General features: G+C 48.8%; 1 protein-coding gene across 2 annotated transcripts in view; it reads right to left on the reverse strand.

Annotated features, from left to right (window-relative positions):
- The window catches only part of ARHGEF7 (Rho guanine nucleotide exchange factor 7), a 326,826-nt gene that overhangs the window by 90,811 nt on the left and 214,328 nt on the right, over positions 1–21,687 (reverse strand). For both annotated transcript variants that reach the window (XM_082244774.1, XM_082244775.1), the window contains exons 12-13: positions 7,558–7,704; positions 5,151–5,237 (exon numbers count right to left, since the gene is read on the reverse strand). In XM_082244774.1, coding sequence (XP_082100900.1) covers positions 5,151–5,237; positions 7,558–7,704 — 234 coding nt within the window. The remainder of the gene's footprint in view (positions 1–5,150; positions 5,238–7,557; positions 7,705–21,687) is intronic.

A 21,687-nucleotide genomic window follows, 5' to 3' on the forward strand; every position in this document is an offset into this window, starting at 1 on the left:
AGGCTTCTGAAAGAAGATGGCTAATGCTGAGACCTGACCCTTGATAGTACTCAAGGCCAGTTTCTGCTCAACCCCTTGTTGCAGAAAAGCCAATATTCGACTAATCGAATAAGACCGAGGACGGAACCCCAAAGGTTCACACCATGCAATGTAGGACTTCCATGTGCGATGATAAATCTTTCTGGAAGTCGCTTTCCTTGCTTCAACTAGAGTAGGAATAACTGAAGCTGACAAACCTTTGTCCTTCAGCACCTGGGTCTCAATAGCCAGGCCGTTAAAGCCAGCGATCGTAAAGCAGGATGGAAGATCGGTCCCTGAGACAGTAGATCCTCCCTGAGAGGAAGTCTCCACGGGACGTCCGCCACCAGTCTGACCATGTCGGCGTACCAAGCTCGACGAGGCCAGTCCGGAGCTACCAGGATTACTGGGATTCCTTCCTCCTCTATTCTGCGAAGAAGTCTTGGCAGTAACGCGAGAGGAGGGAAGGCATATATTAGCTGGTACTGCCCCCACGGGGCGATCAGTGCGTCTGCGGTTTCTGCTAGAGGATCGCGGGAGCGAGCCACGAATCTCTGAACTTTCCTGTTGAATCGTCATGCCAACAGATCCACATCCGGGGTGCCCCACCGTAGGCACAACTGGTGGAAAACGTCTGGATGGAGGGACCATTCCCCCTGATCCAGGGTCTGACGGCTGAGATAATCTGCCTGCCAATTCTCCCCCCCCGGAATGAACACCGCAGAGATTGCTGGAACAAATCGTTCCGCCCAGTGAAGAATGCAAGCCACTTCTTTGGCCGCTCGGACACTCTTGGTGCCCCCCTGGTGATTGACATAAGCCACGGCCGTGGCATTGTCCGACTGGATCCGAACCGAGCTGCCCTGGAGCTGCTCGGTCCAGTGAATCAGACAAAGTCTGATCGCTCTCAGTTCCAATACATTTATCGGTAACCTGGATTCTTCCGGGGACCAAAGTCCCTGGACAGATAACTGACCGAGAATTCCTCCCCATCCGGATAGACTGGCATCCGTGGTCACTGTCGTCCAATATATTGGCAGAAATGACTTTCCCTGGCTGAGCATCGGAGACCGAAGCCACCATACCAGAGACTCTCTGGTCTGTTTGCTCAATCGGATCTGATTGTCCAGGGATTCCGGATTCCGATTCCATCTGAGAAGAATCTCTTGCTGAAGAATTCGGGTATGGGACTGGGCAAATGGGACTGCTTCGAACGAAGCCACCATCAACCCCAGAACCCTCATGCAAGTCCGAAGGGAAGACCAGCTGTTGGACAGTAACAACTGGACTGCAGATTGAATCTTTCGGAGTTTCCCTACCGGAAGAAAAACTCTTGTCCTGACTGTGTCTAGAATTAGACCCAGATATTCGAGCCTCTGGGTGGGAACCAGAAATGACTTTTGCTGGTTCACCAGCCACCCGAATTCCTGTAAAGAAATCATAGTAATTTCTATGTTTTGTAGCAAGGTCTGAGGAGACTCTGCATGAAGCAGAAGATCGTCTAGGTAAACTAGAATCGATATACCTCTTTGGCGCAGAAGTGCCAACATTGGGGCCAACACCTTTGTGAAGACCCGCGGAGCCGTGGCGAGACCGAAAGGTAACGCCACAAACTGATAGTGGTTCTCCTCTACGGAAAAGCGTAGAAAACGCTGATGTCCTGCGAAAATGGGAATGTGAAGATAGGCGTCCTTGATGTCTATGGACGCTAGGACATCCCCTGGATGCAGGAAGGCTGCTACCGTGCGAATGGACTCCATTCTGAATCTTCTTATGTTGCCGAAAGAATTGAGTGCTCTTAAGTCCAGAATTGGACGCACTTTGCCCTCTTTCCTGGGTATTGTAAACAGATTTGAATAAAACCCTTGAAACCGTTCTGTCCAAGGAACGTGGACTACCACTCCTTGTTGTAGTAAATCTGTGACTGCTCTCCGCAGATCTTCTAAACGATCTGCGGATAGTCGGATATTGGAAGGGAAGAATCGCGCCGGTGGGAGAGATCGAAACTCGATCTTGTACCCTGACCTTATGACTTCGCAAACCCATTTGTCCGGGATTCTGGAAAGCCATGGATCCGGGAACCGGCGAAGACGTCCCCCCACCCCAGTTATGGGTGGGGGCGCACCTTCAGGCTTTGGATGGTTTATCTTCAGGTCTGGAGGGGGCGGGCTTTTGCTTGCCCGACCAACGACCCCTGACGCCTCCTGCAGGAGCTTTGGAGGACTTAGTTTTTTCACCCGCTGGACGAAAAAACCTCTTGTGAGCAGAAAAAGAAGGCCCTCGTCTTTGACGAGTTCCTCTACCTTTAAAATTTTGCGGTAAAAAGGTGCTTTTTCCACCGGTGAGATCCTTAATGATCTCATCTAAGTTGGCTCCAAATAGACGCTCTCCTAAAAAGGGGATATTAGCCAATGCTTTTTTGGAACCTTGGTCGGCTAACCAACCTTTTAGCCACAGTGTCCGCCTGAGAACCACTGCTGAGACTGATGCTCGCGCCAATAATGGAGTGGCGTCTAACGCCGCATCACATACAAACTGTAACCCCTGTATCATTTGTTCCAACAAATCTGATACCGCCTGAGGGACTTCTTCTAAGTCCCGGCGTAACCACTTGGTCCATTCAGTTACAGCCTGCGAAACCAGACCAATAGCAATTATTGGTCTGAAAGCTGATCCAATCAAGGAAAACATGGTGCGAGACATAGCTTCTATCTTGCGATCCACTGGATCTTTAAAAGACGGAGCGTCTTCTAAAGGAATAACCGTGGCTTTATTCAATCTAGCAATAGGTGAATCCACCACAGGTGGTTCTGTCCATTTCTTAATAAGGGTTTCCTCAAACGGATAACGCCTGTCAATGCGTTTAGAAATATTAAAAGTGCGTTTTGGCAGACGCCATTCTTCTTCGATTGGATTGCCAAAACATTTGGGCAATGGAAAAACCTTCGCCACTTTGATGCGCTTTTTAGTCCCAAAAGGGATCTCAGTTTCAGCTATTTCTGATGGAATACCCTGTAACCTTAAAGTCTCTTGAACAGATACAATGAGTGCGTTTACCAACGCTTCCTCTCGGGCTATGGCGGATGCCGAAACATCCTCCTCACTGTCTGAAGAGACAGGACCCGAGACACCAATACCAGATGAAGTACCTGCAACTGCAGAAATAGGCTCAGAGTCTGAATCCGAGGTTTCAGATAATAAGGGGTTAGGCGGGGGTCGCTTTCTTGCGCCCTGTCCCTGACAAGCCACTTCCACCCGGGACACAAAAGTTTCCATAATAGCTGACAAAGATTCAATTGTCAATGGGGTGCTGGAGGATCCCGCAGACCCCTCGAGGGGATCCGGAGGAGATACATGAGTGGCAGGGTCCATGTTAATACAGGACACCTTTGCCAGCAAAACAAAAAAAAACTTTTTTTTTTTTTTTTTGTGTGTCTCCCCCTAGCGCAATAGCGCCCCTCAGAGTACCTGCTTCTCGATCCCAGAGAGAGAGAGAGGGACCCCCAAGGCTCACCAACCGATGCAGTGCAGTTTCCAACAAACTGCAGTCAGCGTCTGTCTTACACAGACTGGAAGGAGCTGTTTGCTTTTTCCCGGGCAGAAGGCGTGGCTCCGCCCCCTGTGTACGCCTTCCGGCGTTCCCAGCCCTCCACGAGGTAGCTGGGCTCACAAAACATGGCCGCTCCCATAGAAGAGACATAAGACTCCAAAAACATGGCGGCCGGCGTGACCTGAGGACATACATGCATTCGGTCTACGGCAAAATGGCGGCGGACCGCCGATATCGTCTTCCCAGCACATCCACCTGCACTCTGCTAAGAGGTGACATATGGATCTACAGAGATACACTGCACATAAGGTAGGATTATACCTCCTATGTCTGCTGTAATGTTACAGTCTGCTGGGTAGAGTGTTAGCTCTTGAACCAAGTCCACTTCCCACAAACACATGCTGTATTACAAGGGGGACTTGTAAGTATCAGATATATACTGACCATATATGGAGGGGCCCATAATATATACTGCCTCATAATGAGGAAAAAAGGGAACGTTTACTCACCATACCGAACCGACAGGCACCCTCTCTTCACAATACCCTCTCCACCGGGGTGGGGATTTGTGGACGCCTCGACTCTCTGGTACCTGGCGTCCAAGCGAGACTTTTAACTCGCAAAGTCAGTCCCTTTACTGGGACTCCGTCGCGGCCGACCCAGCGCACTGGTCTGCACGCGCTCGTAGGCAGAAACCGGGGTGACCACTGGATCTCAACATCCAGCCCGTCGCCCGGCCCCGCATACTTACTTGAATATGTCGCGGCCGACCAAGCGCAATGCCATGGTCTGCGCGCGCTCGTAGGCCGGCTGGGGTGACCACAAGTGTCGCCCAGTCCGGCATTTTTGCTTGAAGATCTCACAGGAAAAAAACACTGGAGAAAACTACCTAAAAAATGTCTTTTTCTTAAAGAAAAAAAGTCTTGCCAGGACCAAAAGATCCCAGCAAGGAACTTAGGTCCTTACTCCTGACTAGACAGAAAAAAACTGATTCCCTGTAGCAGAGAGAGGGAGGATATACCCTCAGGGACTGCCCCTAAGGTGGAGCCAGAACGTTTTGTCATTCTGCCTAGTCCTACTCCTGCGGAGACAACATAACCCAGCTCTTGAGAATCAAGAAGACTACGTCTGTCAATGAGCGATAGAGAAATGGGTTTACAGTATATCCCCTGGGGTAACTGATGAATATATTTAAATGAAAGCTTTTGTGTTCATAGTTCAGATTTAAATAGTTTGAGCATGCACAAACAGCCACCATCTTTGTAAAGCACTTTGGGTGCCATAACACAACATCTCATAAAAAAAAAAAGAATTCTGGTATGACCACAATATTCGACATTCATATGTTTCTACAGCCTTACTATAAAGATTGTTTATACTCGAGTATTGCATAAGTCACATTATCCGAAGACACTGAAGTTACCATTCTGAAACAGCCAGTTAGAACAGGCACACATTGCAAATGTATTATTAAACCTGAATACTAAGGTTGCAATAAAAATGATCATTTATAGAGAAACCTTTGAATCATCAGTGTATCATTTAATAACTGTAAGGGTCAGAAATACAAGCCTCTACATACCTGATAGATAAAACCGCTCATTCTTGGACTTGCAGACAGCATTAATAACACATTAGGAAAGAGTAGAAGATACCGTTCATTCTTTTCCTTGTAAAAAAGGCAAATATAAGAATAAAAAATTAAAACAGCAAGTCATTTATTAATATATTAAAATAATGTATAATCATATGCCATATTAATTGGCAGAAGGTGGTTATTAAAAGGGATGTTTTTTCTTCAAAGCAGGCCAACTCTATGCCCCTCAAGCCCAGAAAGAATTCTAGATAAATACTTCGACTTCACAAAATTAGAGAAGTGGTACGCCACAGCTTATCTCTGCATTGTCAAATGCAGGACATATTTTTAGACATCATCGTGCTGGAGGAATGAAGTTAAGCTGGCCATAGATGGGTAAAATTACAAGTGAAAATTCTTAGGAAAAAAAGTTTGCGAATTCTCCAATCCCAGAAGACGCCTCATACAGTCAAACATGTCGGAATGAGTTGGGTCTGTGACGTCATCGCGCCAAAGCTGTTCAGATGACACCACGGCTGCAACTATATTGCTAGCAGTCTGAAAAGAAGCTTTTTATCTCTTGGGTAAATGTAAGTTCAACACTAATTTTATTAAATGATCATTACCAGGTCAAGTTGTGCTATGAGATCCTCTTTTATGCTTATCATGCTGAGTGCTGGAGTCCATCTAGGAAGTGTGGTTAGAGGCTAGGTTGACACCAGATATTGGGCTGTGGGTCTTAAATACAGGCACCATAGATCTGAATGGGAACTTGTGGTCTATGAGTGTCTGCTCCCTGGATTATACACAAGCATCAATGATCTCTATAATATGAGATCATTTGGTTCTGGTAAGAGGCTGAATTACTTCACATGCAGTCTTGGAGCATGTTTGCAATTTTGGTGTTTACAGAGAGCACAGCGCAGTTTCCAGCATGTTTATATGGACTATTTTTTACCTACTTTGCCACAAGTATATTAATTTAGAAGCTAATGAGATGCACTTTTTTTTTATATGATTGAGGTTTTTTTTATATAATTGATGAATTTTAGTTTTAATCTAGTATTGTGTACTTCAGACTAATTAGTGGAACACTTTGTACAGGAGTCAATGGTTTTATATGTTTCAGATGTGGATTTTTTCATTCAGCACTTTATTACACAAAGATGTTTTTCTTTTAGGAATATTATGCAAGGAGACAGCGCACCTTTTTTTCTGGTTAATTTATAGTCACTTATAACCTAGTATTCAACTGTCTGAGTGCAGCAACTCCAATTTGCTTTTATTACTAAGCGCAAAATTCTGTTCTTAGTTTAAAGTGGAGTTTCACCCAAAGGTGGAAGCTCTTTACTGCCTCCCCCACTCCAGTGCCACATTTGGCACATTTCGGCCGGGGGGGGGGGGGGGGATAGCTGTCCAAAACAGGTAACTGCTCCCACTTCTGTGTAAGGGTGCCGCGGCGACTTGCGTCATTTGCTGCCCCTCCTCCTTCCCCCCTCTGCCTTCTGGGAGAAACACACAGATTCCAGAAGACAGCGGGATCATTAAAAAAGTGCAGCGCAACTCGCACATGCCCAGTATGAAACAGGCTGTAAAGCCGCAAGGCTTCACTTCCTGTTTCCCTAAGTAAGGATGCTGGTGGATGCTGGACGATAGACGGGCCGGCTTCGGGTGCCGACATCGCGGGCTCCCTGGACAGGTAAGTGTCCTTATATTAAAAGTCAACAGCTACATTATTTGTAGAATTTTGAATTTTCCGCACCCCTCAGGCTGGAACTCCGCTTTAAATTCATATATGAAATTTGACTGTCAACAGGTGGCATGTTTCATTCTTGTATAAACAGCTGGAGTGTAGAAATTCTAGTCCATGCCACAACTAAAACAATGCACAATGCACCATACAAGCACTAAAAGCACTTAAAAAGCAATTTCAGTTAGTACCATACAGCACCCTTCCCTCATAACTGAAGATTGCCTCTTCATAACTTGTAATGGCAATTTTGTAATATTCCCAGGGCCCAATGCACAGAATACAGTGGATATAAAAAGTCTGCACACCCCTGTTAAAATGTCAGGTTTCTGTGATGTAAAAAAATGAGACAAAGTTAATTCATTTCAGAACTTTACCCTTTAATGTGACTGTACAACTCAATTTAAAAACAAACTGAAATCTTTTGTGCACACCCTCTATAACTATATCCACTGTATGCACACTGCCAGCATATATATTATGAATTCAACATTTTTATAATCCAGGTTTTAGGAAAATCATATAAAATATAAGAGTAAGACATATTCAATTATTGAGCTTAAAAGAATGAATCTGCAGTCCAGTTTACAAAAACAACTATAAAACACCATAACAAAAAATGGAAATTCCAAGTTTTGTTGCTAGGGTCAGATTTGAAATTACCTCACTTCCTGCACACTGTATCAATACTTGTGACATATAAAGAACAGTGCCCAGGGCCTTGATATCTTCCCCTTCCCAGCCACGAATAGCCTCATTCAGAATCTGAAGTTCCAGTTCCTTTCTTTTTCTGACTTCTTGGCACTGTGCCTGAAAGTATAAAACTGGATAGTTACATTTTATTCTTACCCACAATGACTTGCCATAATGTCTCATAATGCAAATAAAAAGTCAGTAGACTATTTTTGTGCACTTTACATAATACATGTAATTCAATTATGAAGAAAACCAAAAACAAATACAGCGGCTTTGAATGATATTCCTGTGCATCACCAGGACCATCTTTTAACCACTTGCTTACTGGGCACTAACAATTTTCAGCTTTCAGGCCTGTTGCACTTTGGGTACAGTGTTGCATGGCTGCTCAATTGTCATTCAAACAAAATGTTTATATTTTTTCACACAAATAGAGCTTTCTTTTGGTAGTATTTAATCACCACTGGGTTTTTCATTTCTTGCCAAACACAAAAAGCACGAAAATTAAAAAAAAAAAAAAAAACGGAATTTTTGTAAAATCTTACCTGTAAAATTCCTTTCTCTGAGTCCTCCGACAGTCGCCGCCTCTTCATATTCGTCACATATGGGTATTAGACTTTGCTCCGAAGGAGTAGCTAGGCAACAGAATATGTTAACATTAAAGCTTTTAACATATCCCACCCTCAAGGGGTGGTCCCCTCAGTCAATACCCTCCTACTTCCTGCAACCATATCTCAGTTTCAGTGGAATAGCAGTAGAGTATACAACCAAACCCCAAAAGAGGGGCGGGGGCGGCGACTGTCGGAGGACTCAGAGAAAGGAATTTTACAGGTAAGATTTTACAAAAATTCCGTTTTCTCTTACGTCCTCCGACAGTCGCCGCCTCTTCATATTCGTCACATATGGGGACGTCCCAAAGCAGTGCAAACATGAGGGGTGGGAAACGCATCCGCGCCGAAAGGCAACGCAGTCTCCGCATCAAAGAAAGGAACCTTACCAAAGGAAGGAACCCAGCTGGGCAACAGGAAAAAACAGGTGCTCAACAGGAGCAACAACCCAGGAAAAGACAAATAACCAGGGGATAAAAAACTTATCCCAACAGCCAGAGGTCCCCAACAAGGAACCCTAGGGAATCGCCGCACTAAGAACCTTGCGGCCAAAGGAAGCATCCGCCGATGCCTGAACATCTACTTTGTAGAATTTTGTGAAAGTGTGCACGGTCGACCAGGTCGCCGCCTTACACACCTGGGCTACAGAAGCCCCATGACGACAGGCCCAAGACGTACTCAGAGATCTAGTAGAGTGCGCCTTCACAGGCACAGGGGGAACCTTCCCCTGCAAAGCATAGGCCTGTTCAATGGTCTGCCTGATCCATTTGGCGATGGTAGAGGCCGACGCCGCCATGCCCTTCCGAGGACCCTCTGGAAGAACAAACAAGGAATCCGTCTTTCGAAAAGACTCAGTCGATTTAAGGTAAACCCTTATCGCCCGAACAACATCCAAAGAATGTAATCTCACCTCCTTTGGATGTTTAGGCTTCGCGCACAGCGAAGGCAAGACAATATCCTCATTAAGATGGAATTCCGAAACTCGCTTCGGAAGAAAAGAAGGATTAGGTCGCAAGACCACCTTATCCAAATGAACAACCAGATACGGAGACTTGCAGGACAAAGCCGCCAGCTCCGACACTCTGCGAGCCGAAGTGATCGCAACCAAAAAGGCGACCTTTTTGGACAACATAGACAACGAGATCTCCCTGATCTGTTCAAAAGGAGCACGTTGTAACACAGATAGAACGAGATTCAAGTCCCAAGGGGGCAGAGGATCCCTCCTAGGAGGAACCAGATGCCGCACTCCCTGAACAAAAGTGCCAACCAAGGAGTTGGAAGCCACGGGACGTTGAAACAGAACGGCCAGCGCAGACACCTGACCCTTTATCGTAGCCAGCGCCAAACGCTGATCGACACCCGTTTGAAGGAAGGACAGCACTCGGGAAACCGAGTACGTGCGGGGTGAAAACCCCCTGGACTCACACCAGGCAAAATAGGCCTTCCAAGTACGGTAATAAACCTTCCCTGAGGAAGACTTCCTCGCGTTGATCAAGGTATGAACGACCTCTGGGGAGAGACCCTTCTCCTTCAGGACCTCGGTCTCACCAGCCAGGCCGTCAAAGCCAGCGACTGTAAAGCAGGATGGTATATCGGCCCTTGAGACAGGAGATCGTCTCGAAGAGGCAGACGCCATGGGGCGTCGACCGCCAGATTCACGAGGTCTGCGTACCAGGACCGGCGAGGCCAGTCCGGTGCCACAAGAATCACCGTGCTGCGTTCCGAGTGTAACCTGCGAAGGAACCTGGACAGCAACTGAATCGGTGGAAACGCGTACATCAGCTTGTACTGATGCCACGGGGCCACTAACGCGTCCGACGCGTCTGCCCGAGGGTCGCGCGTCCTTGCCACGAACCTTCTCACCTTGTTGTTGAGACGAGACGCGAACAGGTCCACATCTGGAAGACCCCACTTCGCGCACAACATCTGGAAGACAGCCGGGTGGAGAGACCATTCCCCCTGATCCAGGGTCTGGCGACTCAGATAGTCCGCCTGCCAGTTCTCCACCCCTGGAATGTGAACCGCAGTTATCGCCGGGACATGAGTCTCGGCCCAAGACAGAATGTCGGCCACTTCTCGAGCTGCTCGGGCACTCCTGGTGCCCCCTTGGTGGTTAATGTAGGCCACCGCCGTGGCATTGTCCATCTGCACCCGAACCGGGCAGCCCTGCAGCCGGTCCATCCAGCGATGAAGACAGAGATTTATCGCACGCAATTCCAGAATGTTGATCGGAAGGGAGGACTCCCCCTCCGACCAAGTCCCCTGGGCGGACAGAACGCCCAGAACACCACCCCAGCCCGACAGGCTGGCATCCGTAGTGATTACCGTCCACGAGATAGGACGAAACGACTTGCCCCCGGACACCATCGGGGACTGGAGCCACCACAGAAGGTCTCTTCTGGTGCGATGACTCAACGAGATTTGAAGATCCAGAGATTGAGGTCGCCCGTCCCACATGGACAGGATCTCCGCTTGGAGACCCCGCGTGTGAAACTGGGCGAAGGGAATCGCCTCGAAGGCCGAGACCATCAATCCCAGACATCTCATGCACGTCCGCAGAGACGAGTGCGGAACGTCCCTGAGGGACCTGACTTCCTCCTGAAGAGTTCTGAGTTTGTCTTCCGGCAGGAAGACCTTCGCCTGCACCGAGTCCAAAATCATTCCCAGGTAGGGAAGACGAACCGACGGACTCAGTGTCGACTTTGGAAAATTTATCGTCCAACCAAACTCCTGCAGAGTTTGCATCGTGACAGACAGGTCCTTCTCCAGACCCTGGCTGGTCGCAGACCGAACCAGAATGTCGTCCAGATACCCCAGGACAGAAATGCCCTGGGCCCTCAATAATGCCAGAACCGGTGCAAGCACCTTGGTGAAGACCCGCGGAGCCGAGGCGAGACCAAAAGGCAACGCCACGAACTGGTAGTGATCCTCCGCAATGGCAAATCGAAGGTACCTCTGGTGACCCTCGAAAATGGGGATGTGAAGATACGCATCCTTCAAATCGATGGAGGCCATGAATTCCCCCGGAACCAGGGCAGCCACCACCGACCGCAGGGATTCCATGCGGAACTTGCGAACCCGCACAGAGCGGTTCAGAGCCTTCAAGTCCAGAATTGGACAAACCTTGCCCTCCTTTCTGGGCACGGTGAACAGATTGGAATAAAACCCCCGAAATCTGTCCCGATGAGGCACCGGAACTACCACTCCCTGAGCCCTCAGGTCCCGCACCGCCAGGTGCAGGTCCCGCAAACGCTCTGGAGACAGTTGAAGATTTGAGGGAAAAAATCTGCTCTCTGGCCGAGAGAGAAACTCGATCTTGTAACCAGATCGAACGATCTCCTGAACCCATCTGTCCCGCACGCGGTCCCCCCAGGGTTGAAGAAAACCGAGCAAGCGTCCCCCCACCCCAAAACTGGGTGAGGGCGCCCCTTCAGGCCGTACTGTTATGGGCTGCGGATCCGGATTGACCGGACTTCTGTTTACCAGACCAGGGCTTCTTCTGAGAGCCTTGACCTTTGAACGGTTTGCCCTTGTAGTGCGACCGAAAGGCACGAAAGGACCCCTGAGGGGGCCGAAAATTAGCATGCTCCTTCCCAGAAGCCCCCTTAGCCTTGGGGAAATGGGGCAAGAGAGTGCTCTTACCTCCAGTGATCCCCTTAATCAACACATCCAAGGACTCCCCAAAAAGGCGAGACCCATCATAAGGCAGATTGGCTAAGGTCTTACGTGAAGATTGGTCCACCGACCAACATTTCAACCAAACTAGGCGGCGAGACAACACCGCCACGCTGTGCACACGTGCAGCCAACGGGACTAGGTCCAAGTCCGCATCACACAGATACATGACACCCTGGTGGATTTGATCCACCATATCCAGGGTCGCCGGCGAGGCCGAATCGGCCAACTAGGACGCGCCTAAGCATCTGTGTCCAACTTGCGACCGCCTGGGCCGCCATGAGAGGCAAACAGAGCCTTAAGCATAGAACCCGTAACAGAATAAGTATGACGGGCAAGAGACTCCAATCTCCTATCCGTGGCATCACGGAACACAGGGGAATCCTCTGCAGGAATCGCAGTGGATTTGTTTAAAACCGCAATTGCATGATCCACTGGGGGTGGCACACACCACCTTTCATCAGTGGAAGGCGAGAAAGGATAACGCAGCTTGAACCTACTTGGTACAGCAAAAGGTTTGCGTAGATTGCGCCATTGTTCCTTAACAGCGCGCTGAAAAAATGGATTTTTGTAAGAACTTACCGTAAAATCCTTTTCTCTTAAGCTCATTGACAGACGTAGTCTTCTTGATTCTCAAGAGCTGGGTTATGTTGTCTCCGCAGGAGTAGGACTAGGCAGAATGACAAAAACGTTCTGGCTCCACCCTAGGGGGCAGTCCCTGAGGGTATATCCTCCCTCTCTCTGCTACAGGGAATCAGTTCTGTTTAAAGCAGTACAGAGAATTTAACCCAACCCAACTCAATGATAGAGGGGCGGGTACTACGTCTGTCAATGAGCTTAAGAGAAAAGGATTTTACGGTAAGTTCTTACAAAAATCCATTTTTCTCTATCGCTCATTGACAGACGTAGTCTTCTTGATTCTCAAGAGCTGGGACATCCAGAAGCAGTGCCACAAATGAGGGGTGGGATTGACAAAATCAAATCCAATCTAGTAGGCCCAACCGGTGCCAAACTAGAAGTTTTAAAGGCTCATTATAAACAAAGAATGAGACTAAAGAAAAAATTTTCCAACGGAAAAAAACCCTCGAGGTAGACCACTGGTCTCCTCAAATTGCGGCCTGCAAAACCTTGCGGCCAAATGAGGCATCGGACGATGCCATTACATCAATTTTATAATGTTTGGAGAAGGTATGCACCGACGACCAGGTAGCCGCCTTGCACACCTGGACCACTGACGCCTGATGGCGAAAGGCCCATGACGCACTAAGTGCCCGAGTGGAGTGCGCCTTAACAGGGAACGGGGGCTCCCGACCCTTAATAGAATAAGCCTGCACTATCGTCTGTCTGATCCATCTGGAAATGGTCGCGGCAGATGCAGGCAACCCCTTTTTGGGTCCATCTGGGATCACAAAAAGTGAATCCGTCTTGCGAAACGAGTCTGTCGTTTTCAAGTATACCCTGATCGCCCGGACCACATCCAAGGAGTGCAAAGCAAATTCCCGAGGATGACTGGGCTTAGGACACAGGGAAGGTAATACAATTTCTTCATTCAGATGAAATTCTGAAACTACTTTTGGTAGGAAGGATGGATTCGGACGAAGAACCACCTTATCTCTATGAACCACCAGATATGGTGAACGACAAGATAATGCGGCCAGTTCTGACACCCTGCGTGCAGAAGTAATAGCCACCAAGAAGGCCACCTTCTGGGACAACGTGGGTAGAGGAATCTCCCTAATATCTTCAAAGGGAGGTTTCTGAAGAACCGACAACACTAAATTAAGATCCCAGGGGGGTAACGGCGCGCGCACTGGCGGAGCCAGATGTCGCACCCCCTGGATGAAATTCCGCACCAAGGAATGAGTAGCCAAAGGCTTCTGAAAGAAGATGGCTAATGCTGAGACCTGACCCTTGATAGTACTCAAGGCCAGTTTCTGCTCAACCCCTTGTTGCAGAAAAGCCAATATTCGACTAATCGAATAAGACCGAGGACGGAACCCCAAAGGTTCACACCATGCAATGTAGGACTTCCATGTGCGATGATAAATCTTTCTGGAAGTCGCTTTCCTTGCTTCAACTAGAGTAGGAATAACTGAAGCTGACAAACCTTTGTCTTTCAGCACCTGGGTCTCAATAGCCAGGCCGTTAAAGCCAGCGATCGTAAAGCAGGATGGAAGATCGGTCCCTGAGACAGTAGATCCTCTCTGAGAGGAAGTCTCCACGGGACGTCCGCCACCAGTCTGACCATGTCGGCGTACCAAGCTCGACGAGGCCAGTCCGGAGCTACCAGGATTACTGGGATTCCTTCCTCCTCTACCCTGCGAAGAAGTCTTGGTAGTAACGCGAGAGGAGGGAAGGCATATATTAGCTGGTATTGCCCCCACGGGGCGATCAGTGCGTCTGCGGTTTCTGCTAGAGGATCGCGGGAGCGAGCCACGAATCTCTGAACTTTCCTGTTGAATCGTGATGCCAACAGATCCACATCCGGGGTGCCCCACCGTATGCACAACTGGTGGAAAACGTCTGGATGGAGGGACCATTCCCCCTGATCCAGGGTCTGACGGCTGAGATAATCTGCCTGCCAATTCTCCACCCCCGGAATGAACACCGCAGAGATTGCTGGAACAAATCGTTCCGCCCAGCGAAGAATGCAAGCCACTTCCTTGGCCGCTCGGACACTCTTGGTGCCCCCCTGGTGATTGACATAAGCCACGGCCGTGGCATTGTCCGACTGGATCCGAACCGGGCTGCCCTGGAGCTGCTCGGTCCAGTGAATCAGACAAAGTCTGATCGCTCTCAGTTCCAATACATTTATCGGTAATCTGGATTCTTCCGGGGACCAAAGTCCCTGGACAGATAACTGACCGAGAATTCCTCCCCATCCGGATAGACTGGCATCCGTGGTCACTATCGTCCAATATATTGGCAGAAATGACTTTCCCTGGCTGAGCATTGGAGACCGAAGCCACCAAACCAGAGACTCTCTGGTCTGTTTGCTCAATCGTATCTGATTGTCCAGGGATTCCGGATTCCGATTCCATCTGAGGAGAATCTCTTGCTGAAGAATTCGGGTATGGGACTGGGCAAATGGGACTGCTTCGAATGAAGCCACCATCAACCCCAGAACCCTCATGCAAGTCCGAAGGGAAGACCAGCTGTTGGACAGTAACAACTGGACTGCTGATTGAATCTTTCGAAGTTTCCCTACCGGAAGAAACACTCTTGTCCTGACTGTGTCTAGAATTAGACCCAGATATTCGAGCCTCTGGGTGGGAACCAGAAAGGACTTTTGCTGGTTCACCAGCCACCCGATTCCTGTAAAGAAATCATAGTAATTTCTATGTTTTGTAGCAAGGTCTGAGGAGACTCTGCATGAAGCAGAAGATCGTCTAGGTAACCTAGAATCGATATACCTCTTTGGCGCAGAAGTGCCAACATTGGGGCCAACACTTTTGTGAAGACCCGCGGAGCCGTGGCGAGACCGAAAGGTAACGCCACAAACTGATAGTGGTTCTCCTCTACGGAAAAGCGTAGAAAACGCTGATGTCCTGCGAAAATGGGAATGTGAAGATAGGCGTCCTTGATGTCTATGGACGCTAGGACATCCCCTGGATGCAGGAAGGCTGCTACCGTGCGAATGGACTCCATTCTGAATCTTCTTATGTTGACGAAAGAATTGAGTGCTCTTAAGTCCAGAATTGGACGCACTTTGCCCTCTTTCCTGGGTATTGTAAACAGGTTTGAATAAAACCCTTGAAACCGTTCTGTCCAAGGAACGTGGACTACCACTCCTTGTTGTAGTAGATCTGTGACTGCTCTCCGCAGATCTTCTAGACGATCCGGAGATAGTCGGATATTGGAAGGGAAGAATCGCGCCGGTGGAAGAGATCGAAACTCGATCTTGTACCCTGACTTTATGACTTCGCAAACCCATTTGTCCGGGATTCTGGAAAGCCATGGATCCGGGAACCGGCGAAGACGTCCCCCCACCCCAGTTATGGGTGGGGGCGCACCTTCAGGCTTTGGATGGTTTATCTTCAGGTCTGGAGGGGGCGGGCTTTTGCTTGCCCGACCAACGACCCCTGATGCCTCCTGCAGGAGGCTTGGAGGACTTAGTTTTTTCACCCGCTGGACGAAAAAACCTCTTGTGAGCAGAAAAAGAAGGCCCTCGTCTTTGACGAGTTCCTCTACCTTTAAAATTTTGCGGTAAAAAGGTGCTTTTTCCACCGGTGAGATCCTTAATGATCTCATCTAAGTTGGCTCCAAATAGACGTTCTCCTGAAAAGGGGATATTAGCCAATGCTTTTTTGGAACCTTGGTCGGCTATCCAACCTTTTAGCCACAGTGTGCGCCTGAGAACCACTGCTGAGACTGATGCTCGCGCCATTAATGGAGTGGCGTCTAACGCCGCATCACATACAAACTGTAACCCCTGTATCATTTGTTCCAACAAATCTGATACCGCCTGAGGGACTTCTTCTAAGTCCCGGCGTAACCACTTGGTCCATTCAGTTACAGCCTGCGAAACCAGACCAATAGCAATTATTGGCCTGAAAGCTGATCCAATCAAGGAAAACATGGTGCGAGACATAGCTTCTATCTTGCGATCCACTGGATCTTTAAAAGACGGAGCGTCTTCCAAAGGAATAACCGTGGCTTTATTCAATCTAGCAATTGGTGAATCCACCACAGGTGGTTCTGTCCATTTCTTAATAAGGGTTTCCTCAAACGGATAACGCCTGTCAATGCGTTTGGAAATATTAAAAGTGCGTTTTGGCAGACGCCATTCTTCATCGATTGGATTGCCAAAACATTTGGGCAATGGAAAAACCTTTGCCACTTTGATGCGCTTTTTAGTCCCAAAAGGGATCTCAGTTTCAGCTATTTCTGATGGAATACCCTGTAACCTTAAAGTCTCTTGAACAGATACAATGAGTGCGTTTACCAACGCTTCCTCTCGGGCTATGGCTGATGCCGAAACATCCTCCTCACTGTCTGAAGAGACAGGACCCGAGACACCAATACCAGATGAAGTACCTGCAACTGCAGAAATAGGCTCAGAGTCTGAATCCGAGGTTTCAGATAATAAGGGGTTAGGCGGGGGTCGCTTTCTTGCGCCCTGTCCCTGACAAGCCACTTCCACCCGGGACACAAAAGTTTCCATAATGGCTGACAAAGATTCAATTGTCAATGGGGTGCTGGAGGATCCCGCAGACCCCTCGAGGGGATCCGGAGGAGATACATGAGTGGCAGGGTCCATGTTAATACAGGACACTTTTGCCAGCAATAAACAAAAAAACTTCTTTTTTTTTTTTTTTTTTGTGTGTCTCCCCCTAGCGCAATAGCGCCCCTCAGAGTACCTGCTTCTCGATCCCAGAGAGAGAGAGAGAGGGACCCCCAAGGCTCACCAACCGATGCAGAGCAGTTTCCAACAAACTGCAGCCAGCGTCTGTCTTACACAGACTGGAAGGAGCTGTTTGCTTTTTCCCGGGCAGAAGGCGTGGCTCCGCCCCCTGTGTACGCCTTCCGGCGTTCCCAGCCCTCCACGAGGAAGCTGGGCTCACAAAACATGGCCGCCCCCATAGAAGAGACATAAGACTCCAAAAACATGGCGGCCGGCGTGACCTGAGGACATACATGCATTCGGTCTACGGCAAAATGGCGGCGGACCGCCGATATCGTCTTCCCAGCACATCCACCTGCACTCTGCTGAGAGGTGACATATGGATCTACAGAGATACACTGCACATAAGGTAGGATTATACCTCCTATGTTTGCTGTAATGTTACAGTCTGCTGGGTAGAGTGCTAGCTCTTGAACCAAGTCCACTTCCCACAAACACATGCTGTATTACAAGGGGGACTTGTAAGTGTCAGATATATACTGACCATATATGGAGGGGCCCATAATATACACTGCCTCATAAATGAGGAAAAAAGGGAACGTTTTACTCACCATACCGAACCGACAGGCACCCTCTCTTCATAATACCCTCTCCACCGAGGTGGGGGTTTGTGGACGCCTCGACTCTCTGGTCCTGGCGTCCAAGCGAGCTTTTAACTCGCAAAGTCAGTCCCATAACTGGGACTCCGTCGCGGCCGACTCAGCGCACTGGTCTGCACGCGCTTTTTAGGCAGAGACCGGGGTGACCACTGGATCTCACATCCAGCCCGTCGCCCGGCCCCGCATACTTACTTGAATATGTCGCGGCCGACCAAGCGCAATGCCTGGTCTGCACGCGCTCGTAGGCCGGTTGGGGTGACCACAAGTGTCGCCCAGTCCGGCATCTTTGCTTGAAGATCTCACAGGAAAAAAACACTGGAGAAAACTACCTAAAAAATGTCTTTTTCTTAAAGAAAAAAAGTCTTGCCAGGACCAAAAGATCCCAGCAAGGAACTTAGGTCCTTACTCCTGACTAGACAGAAAAAAACTGATTCCCTGTAGCAGAGAGAGGGAGGATATACCCTCAGGGACTGCCCCCTAGGGTGGAGCCAGAACGTTTTTGTCATTCTGCCTAGTCCTACTCCTGCGGAGACAACATAACCCAGCTCTTGAGAATCAAGAAGACTACGTCTGTCAATGAGCGATAGAGAAATCATCATTGCAGGGAAAAACCTGCGGCGTCCTGCGTTTTCTCTGCGTCCCATAAGCCGCCAAGGCAGCGGGGGGACACACTTCATCCTGCAAACGCAGCGTTTGTTTTATGGAAGCAATCAATTCATCCATGATTGCAAGCTCTTCAGGCGAGCCAGGGGGAGAATTATCAACCCCCTCAACTTCAGCCTCCACCTCGGACCCCACTAGATCCAGGGAGGAGCGGGACCCCGATAAGGAGGCCCCCGCCATAACAGCCCCATCACCTGGGGGGGGGAACAGCGGTCCCCTGGCTTTCCACCAAGGCGTTAGGAAATTTGCCCTCCTGAGAATCCATTGCCCCTATTACAAATGCCGGATAATAAAGGGTTAACTGCCCCTTTAACAAGCGCGGCGAGCGCAGCCCACCGCACCACACACAAGCACAATGAGACCCCCACAGGGACAATAAAACTGACACAGGCAATGGATAAGAAGGATATAACCTGAGGAGACCCTCGCCGCTGCTGCTGCCTCGATCGGTGTTCCTGGAGGAGAGGAAGTGATGCGGCCAGGGCGCTCTATGAAAGCCTATGGGAGGCTACAAGAAAATGGCCGCCATGCATGTAGAACATGCGGCCGGAGCGAGTGTAGGCAAAATGGCGCCGAAACCGCCGCTCCACAGTACAGTAATGCACACATGTCATCCATGTATAAAAAAACATGTTAGATCGCCGCAGCGATCGCTGTACAGTGCCCAAACATGCCCAAAACATGCCCCACAGCACACAGCTTCTCACACTGACAAGGCTGACACACACAGTGTCACACAGCTCCCCCCCCCCCCCTTGCAGCCCACAGCATGCAGCCGAGTGATAGGGAGACAAACAGTGTGAACAGAGGCAGGTTACACAGTCCCAGACTGACACCCCCCCAGACAGACAGGTCCCCACATAGATACACTTACCTCACAATGGCGTGGGGGACCCGCACAGGCGAACAAGCTGCTGCACATGAGGCAGGGAGAGTCGCATACAAGACGCACAGAATGGGGGTTAAGAAACCGCACAGCGTCCAGTGAGGTAGCCACCTCACCAATCATCCCTGCACCGAACAGGGATAGGTCGTTCACTGTGCCAGGAGCGTTACCTGGCTGAACGCTTGATGGCAGGCTGGGAAGCCACTGACCCACGACCTGCGACCAGGGGGATCAGCCCGAGACCCAGCCCGCATGATCCTCTTCATCCGAAGAACTAACTAATGCTGACAAAAAGAACAGCTAAGTAAAGGTAGAGAGAAAACTCAAACAAAAAATCAAAAAAGAAGAAAGAGTCTGGGGCACAAAGCCCCAGCACAGAGAGAGCCAGCCACTCCTGACAAGCTAGACATTGAAACTGAGATATGGTTGCAGGAAGTAGGAGGGTATTGACTGAGGGGACCACCCCTTGAGGGTGGGATATGTTAAAAGCTTTAATGTTAACATATTCTGTTGCCTAGCTACTCCTTCGGAGCAAAGTCTAATACCCATATGTGACGAATATGAAGAGGCGGCGACTGTCGGAGGACGTAAGAGAAAAAACATTTTTCATAGTTTGTTAAAAAAAATTTGCAAACCGGTAATTTTTCATCTTCACTGATGTGCGTTCTAGGGGAAAACTATTTTCCCCTCATGCTGTTGCAGTGAATGCCAACCAAAGTTACGAGATCCCAAAAATGTGACGGGTGGTGATGATAGGAAGGTAAAAGAGGAAGCTGAAATTCTTGAACAGACGGATAACCAGTATTTAAGATTGACCATTGTTTTTTAGATTATATTAAAAACTCGAGTAGAGAAGGGATGGAATTAAGAAATGAAGGTCAGTCTCCGGATGTTTACATGTTTTTGTTTATTATCCCATTTTTTATTAACCTCGTTGTCGGAGGCTGCCTTCCATTTCATCCATCCTGGTATCCCTTACATCAGAATCACTGATAATCATGGAGACACGAACCAATTGGATGCGGGGAATAGACCTAAATTTCCCTGGTGGCTGCCTAATAACTTGGGGGGTTGGCATTGCTAGTTTCCGTATACTGGTGGTATCTGGGGCCTCGATCTAACCCTGCTGTTTGGAGGCTGCTTTCCTGGGCTCCTTAGCCAACCTCCGAATCTTGGTTTACAGAGCACCCAACGCATACGTTCCGGGACCAATGCGTGTCCGCCATTGTTTTCAGCTTCTGAATCAATGGTCACCTGCACAACAAATCAGGGGAAATCCTTCCCTCCCCCAACTTCGTACCATCCCTGACCCTCAATTGTGGGCACAAAAGGGAATAAAAATCATGGAAGATATGCCCTTTGGGACTCTTCTGTCTTTTGTACAGCTTGCTGGGCAATTTCATTTAGCAACATGCATGCAATTTAGCTACACCCAATTATGACACGCAGTCAGGGCTCAATTTCCTCAGCCGCCCCGCCTCCAGGCTGACCCGATTGAGAAACTACTTGCACAGGGTGACATTGATAGGCCCCTTTCCACACTATATGGGGCGCTCCTCAATACTGACTCCCCTAAGCTGGAGCGAGTTTGGGAGATGTGGAGAGTTGATATTCCCTGCTTGGATAGGAAGAGTTGGGATGATTGTTTGGAGGGTGGCTCAAAGTGAATGATCTCTTCCAGGGATAAATTTATTCGAGTCAAGTTTCTGCATCGACTATACTACACCCCTGTAAGACTCCATAAGATGTATCCGGCAGGCAACCCGCAGTGTCCTCAGTATAAGGCTCGATTAGGATCCTTCTTGCACATGTTCTGGGCTTGCCCAAATATTGCAAACTTCTGGTTGGAAGTATTTGAAGTAATAATTAATGTTAGGTTGCAGTTGATGCTTTTGGCTTCCCCGGAGCTGGCACTTTTGGGAATTAGGAGGATGAACCAGGGCCCTATCATACCAAGTTATTAATTTCATACCGCCTATACTATGCAAAAAAGGAGATTCTCCTTAAGTGGACCTCCTCCACCCTCCCTCCCTCCCTGCGGTGTCCTCCTGGGAAGCGATGGTAGATGCCCGGTATACATATGTATATACTCACGTATAGCAATTAGGGTTTTTCCTGGAAGGATGAGAAAGTTTGGTCTTCCTGGACCTCAAAGTTGAACAATTTTGACTGTCTCCGTCTTTCTCATTGTTAGACAAATTGACTGATAGTTTACCAGTTATTATTCTGTCTCTTATGTACATGTGTCTGATGTCATATTTT

This window comes from Pelophylax lessonae (genome assembly GCF_965119305.1).
Source record: "Pelophylax lessonae genome assembly, chromosome: 2".
Taxonomy (NCBI): domain Eukaryota; kingdom Metazoa; phylum Chordata; class Amphibia; order Anura; family Ranidae; genus Pelophylax; species Pelophylax lessonae.